This window comes from Prinia subflava, chromosome 9 (genome assembly GCF_021018805.1).
Source record: "Prinia subflava isolate CZ2003 ecotype Zambia chromosome 9, Cam_Psub_1.2, whole genome shotgun sequence".
In the NCBI taxonomy this organism is placed as follows: Eukaryota; Metazoa; Chordata; class Aves; order Passeriformes; family Cisticolidae; genus Prinia; species Prinia subflava.
This window is the reverse complement of record NC_086255.1, coordinates 11,787,462-11,807,749: the sequence shown is the minus strand read 5'-3', so window position 1 is coordinate 11,807,749 and position 20,288 is coordinate 11,787,462. Positions and strand designations below refer to the sequence as shown.

At 46.4% G+C, this 20,288-nt stretch overlaps 1 protein-coding gene across 3 annotated transcripts in view; it reads right to left on the bottom strand.

Annotated features, from left to right (window-relative positions):
- The window catches only part of SH3PXD2A (SH3 and PX domains 2A), a 259,186-nt gene that overhangs the window by 190,125 nt on the left and 48,773 nt on the right, over window positions 1-20,288 (bottom strand). For all 3 annotated transcript variants that reach the window (XM_063405375.1, XM_063405374.1, XM_063405373.1), the window contains exon 2: window positions 14,370-14,450. In XM_063405375.1, the coding sequence (XP_063261445.1) occupies window positions 14,370-14,450 (81 nt within the window). The remainder of the gene's footprint in view (window positions 1-14,369; window positions 14,451-20,288) is intronic.

The window sequence follows — 20,288 nt, the reverse complement described above, 5'->3', positions numbered from 1 at the left end:
TGCAAATACAACAGAGACTTGAAAACAAAACCAGATTTCCCTTCCTAACCATACTGAGACATGCAACAAGGTAAACTGCAAGACAACTTCAATTGCCTTTCTGATAAAACTAAGCAAAGGAATAAGATTCAAACACCAATTCGGCTGACAGATGGGCTGACACTGTAATACTATCTCATCCACTTAAAAGCATCTCTCAAATGTCAGAGGTAGAAAAAGAACTCCAGACTTCATATCCTGACTCTGAATGAGTCCCTCGAGGTATTGCTTCCATATTTGATCCATGCAGATAGAACCTATTTCTATCATCAGACAGGAACAGAGAGAAAGAAAGAAAAACTGAGATGAGGAGGAAAGAGTGCTGGGGAGTGATGGGGTTGATTCTGAGTGTAATGCTGACTTGCAGGAGTCTGACAATTCTGGGACACATGCAGGTGCCCTGTGTGCCTGCAAGCACATAATAAAATCAATGTAACTACTCCAAAAAGCAGGAAAAAACCCCCAATTTCCGCAAAGTCCATGATTTCTAGGATGCAGAAGCCACTTTTCCATGCCTCGACATTCATGCAAAGGTGAGGGTTTTTTTCAGGATGCCACTGAATTTTCAGGCACAACTGAATTCCCTTCCCAGGAAAAACCTCTCTTACACTTGCCTCCCCAGCTGGGAAGTCTCCAGGAGCCATTATGGTGCCCTACTGACAGCAGTGAGCATATAATGATTATGTAGTTAATGAAAACCTATAAACTGGCTTATTCTTTACTGAGAGGGTGGTCCAACACTGGAACTGGCTACCTAGAGGAATGGTTGATGCCCTAAGCCTCTCAAGAGTTAAGAAGCATTTAGACAATGCCCTTAACTTGCTTTAACTTTTGGTCAGTCCAGAAGCACCCAGGCAGCTGGACTACATGGTTATTTTATGTCCCTTCCAACTGGAATATTCTGTTCTAATAATGAAGGCCCGTAGCACGGACATACAGCAAGGATTACTCTATTTCAAGATTATGACAATCTCAGAAGATGAGAATTTTCTGTGAACTTTTACTGTCCTTGGAGCAGAACCCAATACCCAGGACTGAATTTAAAACTCCACATAAGAACAAAATGATCAGTCTGAGTTCTCAACATGACCACATTCACCATTGCACCTGGATACGTGGCAGCCTTGTTAACATAAGATTATCCTCTGAAATCAATGGGAGATAAACTCTTGCAGAACACGGAATTCAAAGGACAAATCTCTAAAACCCAGCTCTCCTGCTTTAGTCAGGTCAGGGAAAAACAACAGTATGTTACAGCTCTTATGGTGCTTTCATTGCCTGAAGAAACTCAGACAAAAGCAAATATATATTTTGTGTCCTTAGACTAAGAACTACAGTTTGCACCAGTAGAAATACGAGAGATTATTGTTAAACTTGCCACCCCCAAGGAGAAAAAGAGCCCCAATGCTGGTGGGCTGGAGCACATGGAAGCTGTGACTGTAATCCTCCCTGCACAGAGCTGTAGCTGCTGATCTCCCAAAGGCAGGACACAGCCACTGTTCAGCACAGTTGGTTCAATCTTGAAATATGACTTCCCAGTTGTCCCCATCTCCCTTCCTTACAGTAAAATACTGCCGGCAACATAACATGCTGATTTCAAGAGAGAGCTCCCAAGCTTAACTGATCTCAGTGAACAAAGGCTTTCAACTTGCAGCTTCTTATGCCTTTTCTAGCCCCTAACACCAGACAGACATAGCTCTGCTCAGAGCTGGTATGTGCTACTGAAATACAAATAAATGAGCAGGCCACCATGAGGGAAGGAAAGAGTTAGTTTTCCATTCTGAATATCCACTTATTTGAGAGCCTGATGTATTTGAAATCAAATTTTTAAAATATATTTAAAGGGCTCTCTTTTATAGAGGGACTTTGTAATGATGTGGAAAATTCACAGCTCCCAAAATCAAGCCATGGGTGGAGGGAGTCTGGAGTATGAATTAAAAATAATGTGGTTGTTAGCAGAAATTAGCGGCACCAATTTAAATCCACACTCCCCTCCCTCCTCAAATAATCACCCTGTGAACAGAGGTGGTTTATGGAGCCCTCTGGAAAATGTTCCTCATGGCCTCCATTCCGGACCCAAAATAAAATACATTACACGGCAGCAAATGCTTCACCAGGGTGCTGCTCTCTCTTCCCCCGACCCACGCTCCCATTTGTTGCTAATTAAACAAAGCAGCAGGTGCTTAGACCACAAGGCAGCAGGGCTGGAGCGGGTGCAGTGATTAAACCCTGCTGGAATGTCTTCTTGGAGAGCTGCATCTTTCCAGGGACTGGACTCTGGGAGGAAAGATGAGATTAGAGGCGGGGGCTGGGTCAGTTTTTGGCTGTGAGCTCCAGGATCAGAGGGTGCTTTCGAAGGACGACGGATCACTGCAGACATCAGGTCTCCGAGCCAGCTGCTGGTGCCTCTGTTTTGCCAAGGCAGCTTCCCAGCATCCTTGCTACAGGGTGCACACGAGAGTGTGCTCTGCCTCTGGGCTGGAGACATCTCCTTCCTCACCCAGCTGAGAACCATCATAACAACACAGAGCAGCCTCCCTCATACCAAGGCATGTCTGGGCACCTCAAATCTTCAAGCAAAGATTAGCAATGCAGTCCCTGAGGCAGGAAGCCACCCCAGCCTAGCCCTGGGTGAGGCTAGGGAATGGATACATCACAAGCCAGTGTCAGAGTGGCCAGGAGAGCTACAGGTTGTGTCTGAACACAGGACACACCACGTCATGCTAATGAGATGTTCCTAGTTGCCACCCAGAGCAAATGCCTGCAAGCCCAGAGAACAATTTTGTAAGAGTAACTTACTCTTTGAGATGTATCCTTACCCCATGACTCCTGGCACATCCATTTACCTGCTGCCTCTGTGCTGCAATCTCATCCACAAGGTACTCTGGGGACACAGCATGGACTGAATCACCCCTAGTTTGTTCACATGAAAAATGACCCTTGCTGCCACCAACGCCATCACCAAGTTTCACCTCCTAAGACTAGATATTAAGCAAAATGAAAGGCAAATGCTATTCTGTTATTGACAGGGCAGACACAGTGCTGGTAAGAAATGGACAGGTTGGAGCAAGGGGCGTTTAGGGGCAGCCAGAGCTGAGCAGCCCAGCGCTGCATCTCCCTGCATCTGCTCTGGGGCCTCCTTGTTTTGCCCCAGTGAAATCTCTGCCCTGCTCACCCTGCACTCCATCAACAGCCACATCTCCCTCCCATCCCAGCGTGCCAGTCTCACCCAGGTGACTTCCCATGGAGACAAGACAGGATAATGTAATCACCCAAAGGCCACCAGTGCAGCCTAACTCAGAGACCCCCTAAACCAGGGATACCAACTGGGATAACACAACACAAGCTTAGAAATAAATTCCTCATCCCTTCTACAAATTCCCTTTCTAACCACAAGACTCCATGGGACCAGGACATAATCCCAAGAATGAAAAGCACTATTTATATTTCTGCTGAGCACTTCACTTCTGTTTGGTCACTCTGCTGATGTTTCACTTCTTCACCAAACCCTGTCAGAAATGGCTGGGGGCTCAGGGAGAGGAGAGGGAACGTGGTCATTACGGTCTGGCTTAGCTAGTGTAATACAGCTAACATTTGGCTTGTTAAAAACACTCCAAGCCAAAGACTTCAAAGCATTTTACAAACATTAATGAATAAACTTTCTCCAGGAGGGCTGATTATAGCCCCCATTTTATGGGTGGATATTTCCAGATAACCTTCCTGCCACACCAGAAGTTCTCCCCTCCTTCTTCCACACCACAGACTCCAAGCTCCTATTACACAAAAAAACATTTCCACATTAAGGTGATGAAATATATTTTGACCTAAGAGTGGAACAGGATTCAGCATGAGGTTTCCTAACAACAGCAGGCAGGAACTGACAGCCCTAGTGCTCCTGCAGCTCACAGCACACCCCTGCTCAGCTGGATAATCCAGGGCTCTCCCACACCCAGAACCAACATGAAACTTTGTATAACTCCTGTCTACCTTGGAAGCACCTTTTGCAAACGTTCCCCTTTGCATAAGGATAGCCAGGGACCACCTTCACGGAGGACATCACTTGCTCCATCTACCTTATTCCCAGAATCCAACACAAATGAATCTCAGCCACCTCCTGAAGCACCAAATGCCAAATCCTACCCTTATGTGCAAGCAACCAGCATCCTTTAACCCTCAGCATGGTAACACAACGAGTGTTGCACAAGACATCAGTGGCCTTTGCAAAGCTGCACCAACAGTTACCAACACACCAGAACACTACCAGACAACCTGGACTTGTCACAAGGATGCAGGTGTTCGTCATGTGCCATCCCACAATGTACTTTCTTCACCAGGAAGGCACATGCCAGTTCTGTTCAAGCAGCAGCACATCACTGTAGTGACCAGGAAAAAACTGGACTTGGATATCAAACATTCCCAGATGACAGAGAGGCCACAACATTCCGACTCACTGCACTGTCAAAAGCCAGAGATTAGCCAGATAAAGGGAAAAGTCTGTGAAATAGTTTTTTGGTCCAGGTGGATAAGGTGTATTCCCTTCTAAGATAGAACTTTGATCATTAAACTCAACCTAGCCCTTTGAAATATTCTTTCCATTATCATTTGACTTAGTCCTTTCCTGATTTGCTTTCTGATTTCTTTCCATTCGGCATTTTCCCCTCTTTTTCACAGTGTTTTCGTGGTTTATCCTTCACTTCTCTCAAAACACCTGGCTGAAGGGAGCAGCTCAGCAAGTCTCACTGGTTTTCTTAACACATCCTTTAAAAAACAAATGCATCAAGACCCAGACACATGGCTCTGATGTTACCTCTGTTTGCAAAAGCACCACAAAATCGATTGGGATCTGCTCTTGACTGACCTGGTGAATCAGAGGCACCCTTGCATCGACACTGATGCCCCAAGAATGGCTTTAATAGAGAGATCTGCTCGTACTGCAGAATTACAGAAATTATCCTAAACACACTGTGATGCTTTTCCGATTCTCTTCTTAGTCCTTTGTGAGCTCGTTCACAGCTCCTGCCATCAAGAACTTGTCAGCAACTTGTTGAAGTGCAAACCTGCTCACTGGACTGCAGCTCCCTGCTCTGCTGCCTTTGCACCCTCAGAGAGTCCCAGGTGGGATAGCTTAAAAAATCTTTAGTTATGGCCGCTTGTGTAGGTTAATGCTCAATGGCAGGTGTGGACTCAGCAGGCTGCCAGCCAGGCCAGTGCCAAAGGATCTGATGTGCTGCTAAGAATTCAAGTCCTTCCCTTCCTGCACAGATCATCACAGACCAGAATTCTCCTTTTAAATGGAAAAGCAAAAGGTGGAGAGCAGAGCCCTCAGCTTGGCTGAATGCTGTTCAAGCAGGGCACCAAGGAAGGAGCATGCACAAAGCTGTGCTTCCCCCAGAGCATCACCATTCCTGCTTTTTGCGTGACTTCACCATGTGTGTGGTCAGCTCTGTGGGTTTCAGTGCCCTGACTGCTCCACTTCAGTGCTTCCCCCAAAGGAAGGGAAGTGGAAATTGCAAAAGGCAGTTCTGCCGTGTGAATACTTGCATTTGCATGAGACATGAAACTGCTCTGGGTGCAGAAAAGGAGAACCATGCTGTGACTCAAGGCAAGTGGGAAGGGAGCGCGGGTAAACAAACTCCCGACTTCACGCTCCATACGCTGATGATGGAAAGATCAGTCATTCAGATGCTGTGGGGAAGAAGTAAATAGCACCCAGTGCTCAAAAATCAGGCTGGGGTGAGCCTGATCAGGAGCCTTCCCTATGGCAGGCAGGGCTGTACACAGTCCACAGTGGAAGAGATGCCAGTTGATGTTTTTCTGTGTCCTGTAAGCAAACCATGGTGTGACAGGACCAAGAGCTACTGCTCCTTCCAGATAGGGCCTTCCCACATCTGAGCCTGTCAGAGCAGAAAGCCGGCAGGGGTGAGGTGACATGGAAAAGAGCCCTGACAGAGCCCTGCACAAACCTTCCATCACGCCTGGGCAATTTTCTATTTGCACTTAAATGCAATAATGTAAATAAACTCCCCGTAACCCTTGCAGGGCTATTTAGGACGTTTGCGAAAACAAGCAGCTCCTCTCATCGCGAGCCAAGGGATGCGAACACAACAGGCACTTCTCATCTTGCTCCCCGCACACTTAATGAAAGTGAAGGATTGTGTTCCCTGCACAAAAGGGGAATTGTGTTTCAGGGCTGGGGGTGTGAACTCTGTGCAATTTTCCGGCAGTATAAATAATTGAAAGCTGAGGACCATTAAGGCAGAGCGACAACGTAGTGGAAGGGGTGGAATTGTCATGCCCGAATTTTTGGGGCTCGGGTGCTTTGGGAGAAAAATAGCCATGGAAAAATCCCACCAAGGAATTTCATTTTTGCCTAGATGTTCCAGAAAAAAGAAGTGAAAAGGCTGATCTTGATCTCTGGTAAGCATATTAGAAATATGCTAATAAAGTGGCACTTGGAGAATTTGCTGCCTGTGTGAGGCCAGCAGCCCCAGAGCTGTAGCTTTGGCTGGTTCCACAGCCAAACCACTCTCCTGTGTTTTATTGTTCCAGCAAACAAAACCTGGAACAAGGGTAACAAACAAGCAGGCTGCTCCCAAGGCTGAGCTTGAAGTCCTGCTGTGGAGATCTATGAGGAGAGCTTCCAACACCAAAATAAATGGAGATGGAGGAGGGATAACACAGGAGGTATACACTGAGCCTTTAAACACTCTGATAACGAAAGGCTTTCAGCCAAGTTTTTATCATGATTCTGCATAATCCCTTGTATGAGACACTGTCCAGGCACAAAATCAGCACGTCTGGGCCTCATACCAAAGCTTTCCACCATGATTCAGAATTTTTGGCAATTTCAGGCATGAAATGCCTAAAATGTAAATTTCAGATTTCCATTAGCACCACAACCTTTCAGGGACTCATACTCCTGATACACTGGATTTTTAACATGTAAAGCAACCAAGAGCTATGAAAACAGGTCTGAGTCTTCCAGAGCTGATATAAGTCAGTTCAGTTCATTAGGAAGAACTTGTTGCTTTTCCTCTCTGTGGCTGTATCCAGGAGAGCCCTTCCCACAGCACAGGTCCTCCAACATCCTCACAGCCCCCAAGCCAGTGATAAGTGGAGGATGTAGATACTGATGGTAAGAACAACTTACACAAACCAAAACTCTAGAAAGCAAGGGAGTAATTCCAGAAAATAACCCTTTTGACCAATTTCACTGTTTTCTGTGCCTGCTAGAGGCAGACCATGTACAGTTAAAAGGTCACAGCTAAGAAGTCAACAACCTTTTTGTGATGCTCCCAGTATTTCTTAAAGAAACCCAAACAAACAAAACTCATTTGCCTAACTACATATAGAGCCCAGACCTCCCAGAAAGAGTGGCATGGGTATCACCTCTTCTTGCCTTGCTGCTGTCACACCCTGAGGAGTTGGCTAAGCCACCACCTCACTTCCTAAGGTCACCCATGTCCTGGCCAGAGAGGTGGATTGGTGCTGAGCAGCAAATATTTCCCTGCAGGAGATTCCCATGCTGCAGATTAGGGGCGATATTCAATTGTCAGCTTTATGCTCCAAGAGAATCCAACTGAAGAAATACAAAAGGGAGGGTTCCCATAGGCTGGGTCACCTTCTCAGCTGCAGGTTCTTTGACATGGTCATTCAATGCACCTCTATTGTAGGTTGGCAGGCACTTTGCCTTTTCCTCATCATGGCCCTCATCTTTGTCTGACTGTAAAGTCTCTTTAAAAACAAATGCTGGAAGCTGAATAGGTTGTTTTCCCAAGCAAACATTTAAATAATGATGGAAACTAGAATTATAAACAATTCCATTTATTCATTGAACACAAAGATAATGCCCCAAGTCAGCTGGTATCCTAAGGCACTGAGGGTTAAATAGTATTTAGACAGATCTAAGTCAGTGGAGACAACCATTCTCAGCTCACTAACCATGTCAGCTATTACTTTTTTCTCAGGGGCATCTCAGTTCCTCTGGGAAGGCCTGTTACAAGCTTGCTGCTGGGCTATTTTTCTGGGAGCAGGCATTGAGAGGTCTCTCCTACTGAAAGCAAAGTCTTGCAAGCATGGCTGCACCAGGAGCTTCAGCACAGCTACCAAAACACAAGAGGCACAGTCAGCCCTCACAGATGGTGCAGGGCTCCTCCTGGAAAAATGGTTTTCTGCATCCCCTGCAAACCTTGCACTGCAAGCCTCTCCATGCACTGTCTGGGATAACAGCAGCAAACAACTGGCCTGTGTTTACTCAGAAGAAAGGATGTGCCATTTCTCCCCAAGGAGCCAGCACTGACCTTTGGGAACAGACGTGTTGACAGACTCATGTTCAGATTTCCTCTGAATTTTCCCAGTCTTGTTTCAGTTTCAATAATGCTCTTAAGGAAGCTGTTTATAAATGAAACCTTACAGCTGTTGCAGTAACTCTATTCCCACATTTCCAAGATTATCAGGGATGTCCCTGAAGCCAAACAATGGGTCTAAACTTGATGGATCAGATATAGAGCCAGGCTCCTGGTCTGGAAAAGGATTTCACAGCAGCTCTCAACACCCACAGCAGGGCCAGGATGCTGAAGCCCAGCACCCCACACCAAGGGAAGGGGAACGGAGCATCCCCTGATCCTTCAATCCAGACCGTGCCAGCCAAGGCCAGCAGAGCCCAGAGGAGAGGGAGGCACATGCAGAGCCCAGCAGAAGAAACAACAGTTTCACTGTGCACTTGCACCACAGCCTGATGCAGCAACATCTGCCATGCTGTTCCACCCCTGCCCCATCCAACCCCACCTTCTCCTCCAGCTTTCCAGCCCGTTTCCTTAGGCACCCTCAGCTGCACACACGCAGCCCAACAGAAACACCCACTGAGCTCGTCAGAGGCTGGGAATCCTTTCAACACAAACCTCCCACACTGCGAGAGGGGCAAGCTGCATCTCGTGCAGAGCCACAGCAGCTGCCCTCCTCCCCTCCCCACAGTGCCAGCCAGGAGCTCTGCACAGGGTGGCACCCACAGGAGAGAGGGTCACCCATTGCACGGTGACACTGCTGCTCTGCATGGCTGGGAAGACCATAGGGTGACTGCTCATCCTGTTAAAGAGGCCTGGTGGGTTGAGGGTTAGCAGTCAGCATTTTCAAACACAGGAGGACACTTGCCCCATTGCATTCTTACCTAGACTCTTCACCACTGCTAAACTAAGTGCATGCTTGAACTTGTCCATTCACCGCTCCTCCAGAGCTAAAAGCACAAACAACATGAAATACCAGAGGCCATACAAAAACAATCATTACTGAGTTAGACTGCGCTGGATCACCAGAATCAGGGCTGCACGTCTCCACTTGGGCAATTAACTACTGGAATGAATATACACAATTCCATCAGAATCACAGGATTCCCTCTTTGCTCTGCCCCAGAAAGCCTGCATGCCAAAGCCACCAGGTCCTGATTCAAATCATAGTGACCCAGTGAAATCCCAGGGTCACACACGTGGCACAGTTACAATCAAACTGGGAATGAGAGTGGACATTACCCTATTGGATACAGCTTGGGATAATGGAGAAGGGGATGTTGTTATGAAATAGTGTAACAGGAGAACGATCGATAGCAGCAGCGCTCACATGAACTCCAGTCTGAGCAAGAAAAGCAGAGACACAGATTGCAATTACTAGTTTTTATACTACCATTTTTGTTTCATGTCATCTTCAAGGCTCCGTTACTCCATTATAGCACTATAAATAATCAAGATGACCCTAGCAATATCAAATGGAGGTCTTAATGTTTTACCATCAGGATGAAAACAACTTACATGCCTTTCCTCTTCCTGACAAAATTCCTGATATTCTTTACATTTTTAATGTTCTAATTGGCTGCTAGTGAGTTCCTCTTTCTGTGCCACTTCAAGAAAACCTGCTTAGATCAGCAAACCACATTGGGCAGACAGTATTTTGCTGATACACAGAGCCAGTGCTTGAACAGAGCCTTGCTTATTTGCCTTTTCAATATTGTGACATCTCAGGCATCTCCTTGCAGCCGAACCGCCTGTGTGTGCCATTGTGTGGAGAGACTGAGATCTGCCCCCTGACATTCCCGCCGTGGCTCCGGAGGGATGCTGCTCTCCTCCTGCACAGCCAAACACACCGTGTGGGATCGTGGCATGCTGCTCAGTCCAGCTGCTGTGTTTGGCCTTGGAGAGAGCTGCATCACGCCTGTTGTGAGGAGGGATCCTCCCCCAGCTCTGCACACAGAGAGCCAGCCATGCTCACGAAGCACAGGGCCTGGTCCCTCTGCTGAGGTGCTTGCTGTCCTGTTTATGCTCTGGCTGCAGGCACGGAGTAGTACAGGCATGGAATCAGAGGAGAACACCTGGAGTCACTGGATAAAATGCAGCAGATGACCACTGGTGATTGAAGTTGAGAGATCAGGCACGGATCCCTGGCCCCATTTTCCCTGCTCACTTTGCTGGGGAGGGGGTTTCTTAGCAGTGGGGCCAGCCCAGCTGGGGTCAAAATATCTGTAAAAAGCCCAGGGTGGTTCTGGGCAGCTGAGTAATGCAAGGGTGAAATAAGGAGAGGGGAAAGACACATCCTTCATACTTGCCAGCTGCAAACTTTGTGGTTGTTTTCCAGCCCAGCATGGCCACTGGGAGGATGAGAGCTGTCTGCTTCTCCACAGTTCTCCACCTTATGCTTTGGGCAATTATTTATGCACATACACAACTGCAAATCCCCATTCTGCTAACAGCCTCCAAAAGCACCTTCCAGCAAGAAAAACATGGGCCTTACATCTGTAGATGTCTTTTACTGCACAGTGGAAATGCCAGGAGTTTTCCCTGCTATTCCAGTAAAGGAGTGTCCTTTCTCAGCTCCTTTGGGGACAGCAGCAGCATTACTGAACTATCACCTCAGGACAGGATTCTGCAACCACCACCACCAAATCCATTGATGATGACAGAAGACCTCAAACAGCATCCAGGGAACATGGCCCAGTGAGCCACCAGCCTGTCACAAGGGTCAGCACTACTGACAGGGGTTCACAACATCACTCTCCTCACACTCCTCTGTTCTGCACTGCAGGCAAGTGCAAGAAAACAACATTCAAAATATTACATTAGGAGGTAGCTTTGACTCCACATGGTGCTCAGGTGCAAATGTCTCCCCAGGGTGAAAAACAACAGATGATTGGATTTGACAAGCAATTTATAGTAATGCTTTCATCTATGCAGAGTTAATTCAATCTTTTCAATCCTATTTACTGAAACACTGGCACCCACATGTATTCTGCTGCCATCATTTGACCCTTGCTCAGGAGCAGATGTGACTTGGTTGCACGATTAAATGATGCAGCAATGCATAATCTCATTTAAAATCCGTGTTTACAGATATCCAGCCCTCACTGAAGCAGCACAGGGCTGACACTTGGCTTGCTGCTTTGGGTTCTGTTTGCTGTACTTCCACCTTTGTGGGGCAAACAAATCCTATGCTATGACCAGCCTTACTGCCCTATTACTAAACTTAAAAACAACCTGACTCCCATTTCAAGCATATGCAGTGCTGAAATAGCACAGGCAAACTCTCCTCAGATTTGAATCATTGGGACAGAGCAGCCTCTTACCGCCTGCATTGCCTAATAGAATTTGAAAAGAAGTATTTTAAAAAATGCAGTTTCTACTAATGCTACAGCTCTCCAAACCACTGAGCCACTTCCCACAGAGACAGCCGTTTGGGGAAGGGTGGGCTCTTTTTTAAAGAAACATGAAAACGGAGTAGTGAAATTAATTATCTCATTCCTCCGTCCTTGCTCCTGGGCAGCCCCCCGGGTTTCCCCATGGGCCGTATCCAGTGTCACTGTCAATGCCAGCCACTGCAGCCTGATTAAGTCATTACAAGTCAGCCCTTGTTCCTCCACTTCCAGTCAAGAGCAAATGAGACACGTGCAGGCTTCGGAAGCCCTGAAGTGCAGCTCTGTCGTCGACACAGCAGGGTGAGTGGAGCTGGCAGAGACCTCTGGACTCCAGCTGTTTTGGACATGAGTGGTGCCCATGAGCTGGCTGAGCATTACTCCCTGAGAATTTGCTTGGTTTTCTTCTAGAAGTGCCACATGGGGATAAGCAGGGGCATTATCAAAGTAGATTGATTATGCTAAGACCACCTTACCATGGATGGTGTCAGACTGCAAACCCCGCTTACAACCAGTGCCAGGTTAGAAGTTCAGGCTTCCAGCAAAAATCTGGAAAGCACAAGTCATCCCAATATCTGGAGCTAATTTCTCTTTGAGCAAGAATCTCTGCATGTCAAGCCATAGGTTTCCCAAAATGCAAGGGTTACCCAAAGTCCCCCTTAGCCTTCATTTGCTTTCCAACTCTCTTTGCAGGCTTCATTAGAGCTGGAAATGCAAACTTCTATTCAAGACCCAAAGCAGTTTCCTTTGCCTCACCTAAGAGATGGTCAGGCATCATCACAAATCCAGAAAGAGTAATAGGAGGAGATAAATAAAAAAATCACCTGTCACCTTTGGGAGTCTAAAAGCACCTTATGGCACCCTGAGCCTTGTCCCCATCTCACAGCTGGGAAACTGAGGCACAGATGGACACAGTGACATCGTACACAGACATGGAAGGACTGTGGAAATCTCAAGTGAAGACCTCAGTTTCTGTAACTCTGCACCCCACACTGCAAGAGCTAAAGAGGCTGTTGTAGAGGGCTGTCACTGCTCATGCAGCGTTGGCCCTGACAGAGATCCCTGGGAGGGAATAGGGTTAAAGAAGGGAATTTTGTTACTTTCTTGTCGTATTTTCTCGTGGGGGGAGAAGCGTCATGCAGGCAGGAGTTTTCCACTGGCTAGGCCCCCTTGCACTTATCAATGGGACCTTTCAGGACTCACTCCCTGATTGAGACATCATTTCCTGTCCAACACACTAACCCCATTGATAACTCCACACTTGATGGGAACTTTTCAAACCTACCAGGAAAGGCCGGGAGACCCAGAACAACATATACATGAAAACAGAACTGGGGCAAAAAGAGAAAGAAGAGAGAAAAAGAAAGAACCAGTTTTGGCCACAATTTCCACGCTGACAACAAATGTTTGTGACTAGAGAGCTGTGCATCTTTAGCAGGTAGAGCAGACACAGAGAAGATGCTGACACACTCTTACAGCAGTGGGATTGGCAAGCCTGGCACTTCAGCTCAGTGAGAAATGGGGATGGGCACAAGAGGAAGCTTAAGAACATCCCCCTCTTGTCCTCCTGCCACACAGCAAACAGAAATTAGGACTGGCTGTAGGAATCGTCACATTTCACCCGAAAGGCCAAGAGGCCATAATAACTGATACAGCTAAAAAAACAGCTTAGAGACTTCAGGTGTCCAAGTACCAGAAATGAAAAATAAAGAGGAGCAAAGATGAAACTAGAGCTCTTTAAGACACCCCAAACCAGAACCCATTTTTCCCTAATTTATCATGCGAAAAGGCTCAGTGTTACTTTTCAGGACACAGCACAGTCAGCTACATCCTCAGTACTGACCATGAGGACTCACTCAATATTGTAACCTCAGCCCAGCTCCAAACACAAGTTCCAGTCCAAAAATCAACCTTTTCCCCCAAGTTCAAGAGTCTCTCAAACCACAGCTTTTATTTTTACCCCAGGCAATTAATTTTGCTGCCTACAAAGCTACAATGATACAAAAATATCAGTGAATCTGGATTATTGCCAAACAGAAAACCAGCCCCAAAGCTCCCCCTACTCATGCAGGCGCCTGGGAGCACTACCAGAAATGAAGCAGCTGATTCCTGGTTTCAGACTTTGGTCAGCAGCTATCCAGCAAGAAAGCTTTTGATGAAATCTAAACATACAGGCTCAGAATAGAGCAAAGGAGCTGTACAAAACAGCAGGAGCCAGGGCACTGGCTGGCTGGGTAGATGGTTAGGAAGAGAGACTGGAAAGTTTCCACTGCAATCTCCATGACTGAGTTGCTGTGGGAGTGTGCAAAAGCTCTGTTGTTTCCAGTTACTTGGGTAAGTCGTTTCTGGGGGCCCAAAATGTAGTACTCTCTCTGTTTTAAGTGCATCTGAAGTATTTAAAATTAGATCTCCTCTTTAATAGGAACCATTCATGAAAATGTCAGCTTCAAATGTCTTTACAGTGCAAGTTACTCACTGTGAGCATACCACCCACTTATCTTATACCCTACAAGGGCACAGTCTGAAAAGTTTCAAGATCATGACATGTAACAGACCAAACAAGCACAAAGCCTCATTTAAAGGCACTATTAACCCAGCTAGAAACATGACTAGAAACATGACTAGAAATAATATTTTATGTTAGGCAGGACAGACTTACCTGCAGGTCAAAGAACTTGCTGTATCTACGGTAGATGATCTGGGAAGTCAGGTCAGACCATGTTACATTGATAATATAGACCTGTTCAGGGAAAAGAAAACACAAATCAGCCTGGGCCACAAAGCACAGGATACATGCAAAGGCAGAACAGCCAACACAGGTTGATTTCAGATCTCACTGGCTGTTCCCACTCACAGTGAGGAATATAGCCCTGGGAGCAGGACTAGCCTGAATTAAAGCCCGTTGCAGGCTTCAGCAGAAATTTTGGGGGAGTACTCAGTGGTCTCCCACACATCCCCACCAGCAGCTCCCACTGGCTGTGCTCTCCCTGGGATAGAAGCTCTAATTGAGCGACACCACATTTTCTGGTCTGTGGTAGCACACCCTGCCTTCCATCCCCTTTGGAGGGTCCCAGGGCCAGCCACAGGCATAGCTGGGAGAGTCATTCTATTCTTGAAGCAGCAGCTCATCATGGGGTGCTGATCTCCAACCCCACACTCCGGGTTGTCTTTGTATATATATGAAGATGTGGCTGTCACCCTTCCCAGGCAAGGAGTGGCTCTGGTTCAGCAGGAAATTCAAAGGAAACGCAGCTCCACAGGTGTTGTGGAATTACAGCCATACAAGAGAGCTGCTCACTCACACCCTACATGTGTGACACACACCGAGCCCTGTCATGGCACACAGCTCCTGCTGAGTCACATCAGACCGCTCGGCACCTTTGGCACCCATTGGAAGGTGATGTAAATCCGGACAGTGAGAGCGACACTGCTTCCTTGCATTGATGGAAACGGCAACAGAAGCCTGGAATAAGCCCAGGATTTCCCTTGTCCAACCCTAGTCCACCCTCTGAACAATCCTCTTACAGAAACACTGTTTTGCCAGAAGCTGAGATAAAAAATGATTTGCACGCACGCTCATACACACACACACAAACTTGTACATATACATACAAATACACACACACAAAACACAAAAATGCTTCCTTTTGACCCTGGTACCTCCAAAATATTTTTTTAAAAGTTAAAAATGGGTCAGGGTCTGCTTTCTCATACACTTGCCCTTAGGCCAATGCTAGTCCTGCTGCCTTGATGACAGATCCGCAACAAGGCTTCAGCAAACACAGGATGGAAAAAGGTGACCACACAACATCAATATAATGAAAATCACAGCTAGGACAGCTCCTGGGCCTTTAAAGCAATTTCCAGGTTTCACATATGGACTGAGATAACAATCTGGCAGAGGAAACAGGAAAGCATTCCTCCTCCCTCAGCCACAGCACTGCAGCAGCTCTCCCTTTTGCCATGGATGCAGAAGTGAAGCTCTCTGTCCCCAGCAACAGGGGATGGATAAGCATCACCCTCTTCTCCATCTCCCCCAAGATACCAAACCATCTTCCAAGCTACTGATTCAATTGCTTCTGCACTTTTACCAATAAAACATATTGCATGAAAATCCCTGAAGAGGTGTTGAATGTTGGGGTTAACATCATTTTTTCAAGGACCACCAATGGATATTTTTTTCTTCTTCTTTCCCAGTAGGAGAGGTATCCTCCCAGAAACCACAGAGATCCTGCAGCCATACTTTCCTCTCTGCTTGTTACAAGCACGCTCAGTCCCCAAGGCAGTCTGTCTCCCATCTCCTGCAGCCCAGTTTTATGGCATTCAATAACTGGAGATGCTGAGCACAGGCTGTTAAGGAGATCTGGGGCCTTTCTCATGACTGAATCAAACACATCTGCTTTCCCACCAGGGCAGAGACCATCAAGGTGGCAAAGGGAAAACTGCCCAGGGGTAAGAGCCTGACTCTCAGCAAACTCAGGTTACTCTGCTGCATCTCATAATTCTCCTGGAAAACCAAACCACCCGACCTCCTCCCTGCCATGCCATATTCACAAGGGGACATCAGCACTGTCCTGCTGCATGGAGGGCAGATAAGCCTGTGTAACATGAAGATTTCAGGTCTCCTTTAAAGATCTTACCCATGCAGCCAAGGCAGAGGAGTCAGAGCCTGGGAAGGAAGCTGCTGTTGCCAATTTTCAGGCCGGCCACACTACACTGAAGAATATTTTTCCATGTGTTTGTTGTGGGAAAAAAAAATTGTAGCTTCACTCTGAGCTAATTCACACACAAGTATTTCTACTCATTCTCTATCCAACAGCTACTTTCAGATGGAAAACCCATTCAATTAAAAACAGATCTTGACAGATGGGAGCTGAATAGGATCCAAAAGCAACTTCAGATACTGTAATTCTGGCCCTGAGTTCTCACAAAGGGGATGAGACAGGAGGAGAAACATATTGCACATGTAAATAAAGATTATAGTTTTTCTTTCATTATACACTTTTTCTTCAGAAACTAGAAACAAAACACATATGCCACAGACATCCAGGCACTTTGAATTTCATGGCACTCCAAGCTTTTCTGTGCTACTCTTCAGAACCCACAAAAACTGTGAGTTCCTGAAATTTTTAACAGCCTACAAGTCTGCTTGATCAAAATCTAATCCAGGAAGAAGTCAATCCTGCTTCAAGATTCCAGTTTGGTGGTGCAGAAAGTGGCACAACACCTCCATGACACAAGAAGGGGCAGAGTTGGGTGCACAAGGATATTCTGGGCAGATTGGATTTCTTTGGTGCAGGGAACAGGTGTAGGAGCTGCACCCCATTGCATGGTGCAGATACACCCCTGGATCTGAAATTCAGGCTGTGAATGGGAATGAAGTGGAAATGAAGCTGCAACTGACTTCAGTCAAGCCAGGATTTTACTGCACATTTAGGACAGCAATTAAATCTTTTTGAGCCTAAGGTCTCCTTAAGCTCAGTAAGTGATGGATGGGGCAGCATGCAGATACACTGACTTCTATTTCATGGAAAGATTACAGCAGAAGCAAGAAAAGCCTTTAATCATAACCCAGTTCTATAGGAAGTGAGAAACCAGTGGGCTCAAAATCTGCTTGGTGGGAGACAGGTGCAAAACCTAAAACAACTATTGATCTTTTTTGCTTGTTTGCCCAAATAAAATTGCTTCCCAAAAGCCACCATTTAAAATAATGGAATTTGGCTGAAAAAGATTTGTAAAATGCCAGATTATTAATGCAAGGTCTAGAGGTTTCAGAAATCTTAGATATCACATTTCTCTTCCTTAGAGATCTGAGTTTGGAAGTTATTTGCTTCTACTGCCTTGGTCAGATGCATAACCTTTTCAAGAGCAGCAAACATTGCATCAGCTTACATCACTTTTTTTTTTTTCCCTCAGATCTTAAAATGGGTTTCTGTGAAAGTGATCAACAATGTCCCCAGAGAGAGGGAGAAAAGCAGTCCTGGGGGAGCCCGGGGTCACGCAAATGCAACGGGACAAGGAGGCAGCAGGAAATATGGGATAAATAGGGAGAGTCATCCCACGCTCCAACACCCAGCAGAGCCAGTGCCGCTCTGGCAGCCGCCTGCAGAGCCCAGGGAAGGCTTCCTGTGGCATCCAGCAACTCCCAAAACTGAGCCACATGAGCCACCACTCCAACATGCAGCTGGTCCTGCCCACGAGAGAGTCCTGACTCCTTGGCATATTCTATCTTGACAAAAGAAGATAAAATCAAAGTCTTGGAGCAAGCTCTTTCATGTAAGTGCAGTGTTTTCCTACACACAACTGAACTGTAATTGAGATTCCAAATTACTACACTAATTAATTACTAAAGGCAAAGAGACCTGCTTTATGTAGCTGCCATGTTTATAACCATAAAGGACTCCAAACGCAGATGCTATTCAAATGCTTCACCTTAAAAATCCTTAACAAAAGCTCCTTAACCATGAATGAAAATTGAAGTACAAATGATAACTCACTGCACAGTCACTGGGTGCTCCAGCCAGTAAGAATGTTCATGTTTTAATTTCCCAAGTCCAGTCTTTTTTTTGATCTATTATTGTATTTTAAAATGAATCCTTCTTAAGAGAAACAAGAAGCAGGCCTTTAAAGACTGTAGAATATTAATCAGGAACTGAGCTTGATAAGTAACTCTTGATATTCATGGCTTATGAAAGAAGTTGCAGGGTGCCAGGGGGATTTAATCAGCTGCTAATTATTGCTGTTTAATTCTAGCTCTGGGAAACTTCTGCATTACCCACCACAGAGCAGAAAATGTACTGTAAACTGAAGTCATTGCCCTCCCTTTACTGCCTACACAAGCAATGAGGAGAGATGACTTCCTACTACAAAACACATCCACTCTAACGTCACTGGGCACGACCTTATCATAGTCTGTCTTGTTTTCAATGGAAAATATCCAGTTCTAGCCAGCACAAACCCCAGAGGTAACAAATTCAGGTTATTCCCATGTGACAGATTTTTCAATTTTTTTTTAGAGGCCAGTGTCTTCTTGTCTACAGCCAGAGGAGCTGGAGTGGAAGACAAATATCTGAAACTGGTTGTTGGATGAGACCAAGAGAAGAACACACACAAATACAAGAGCTATTGGCAAAGGGAAGATTGAAAAAGAGAAACCAGAAATATCCCTGCACACGTAAGACGGGTGTTGTTATCCTCTAATAAGTAATTACAGTAAATACCTGCTATTGAGAGAGTTCTGTGAATGCAAAAGACAACACGATGGTGCATTTTGTATGCAGATACCATCACAGTACCCCTTTTATTCTGGAAAAAGTCTTCTTCAAAGACTCCTATTAAAGTGTTGGATGTTTGTCCTCCTATGAATCAGGTTGGAGCTGGAAAAGATACACCTTCTCCCCTGTATTCAGATGCTATCACCACCTGTGAGCTAGAAGCTTTCCACCAGCACAGCTCAGCAGATGTGAATGCTCCCTGGTCCACTTCCATGCAAAGCCAACTCAGCTCCTGCAAGGCTTGAAGCAATTTCAGCTGCTTCATTTACCTGGCAGAGTTTGCATTAAAACAACTGAAACTGCAGCAAAGTCAACATGCATCTGTGCCCTAAATTACCAGAGTACAGCCACTGCACCAACTCACTGTTTGCATAACCATTTGAATGTCAAACGTGCTGATGAGCACAAATTTGTGCTGGCCCAGATCCAGATTTGAAGTGATACCAGCCTAGAGATAGTAATTTTGGTACCCACAAGACCAAAGCCGCAAAGCTGTTCAGCTTCCTGATGTGGTTTGGTCGGTTTTAGGTATCTTCTTCCACCCTTTAATGTGGCAGACACTGTAAGACACCGGCATCACTAGCTGGGGTTTCCCCAGGAGGAGGGGCCCTAGTGTCCTCAATTTCTGCCCTATACAAGAGCCAGAATGGCAACAGGAAGAGTGGAATGCTCCAGGAATAAGCACAGAGAACGTGAGCCCTTCTCGTGCACACATCACCTGTGCCTTCTCTTGGCTTGGATCACATCTGACTCCGGATTCACTGAGCACAGCATGGGCTTCGTGCCCAGCTCACTAGCATCCAAAAGGCCCTAAAAAGCACTGTGAGACCTGGGAAATTCCCACAGAGATGAAGTCAGACCCTCATCCCCAGGCCAGTGGCAGGTCCACCACCGGTGCCATGCAATGAGGTCACCTTTCAGCACGGCGGTCTCCGAGGCACCACAGCTCAGCCGGTGCAGGGCCAAGGAAGAGCTATTTTCAAACCCACTCCAGAGCTGTTCTCACTCCAGGATTTTGAAGGCTGAGCTGAGTAACAGAGATGAGGCTTGGAAGAAATATGAGACCCAGGGAGCCCCAGACAGGAAAGGTCCTTGCAGGGTGGTTGCTGCCAGGGCAGGATGCCTCAGAGCAGTCCCGAGGAGGGGCTGCACGCAGGTGTGGGGAGTCTGGCTTTCTCATGCACCAGATGTGGTTTCATGGACACCCCTCTACCCAGCTCGTGTTTCCATTACCAATGGGGAAAAATGTAACAGAGAAAAAGCCAAAATGACCCAAGGGTCTCATGGACAAATGTTGCACGTAC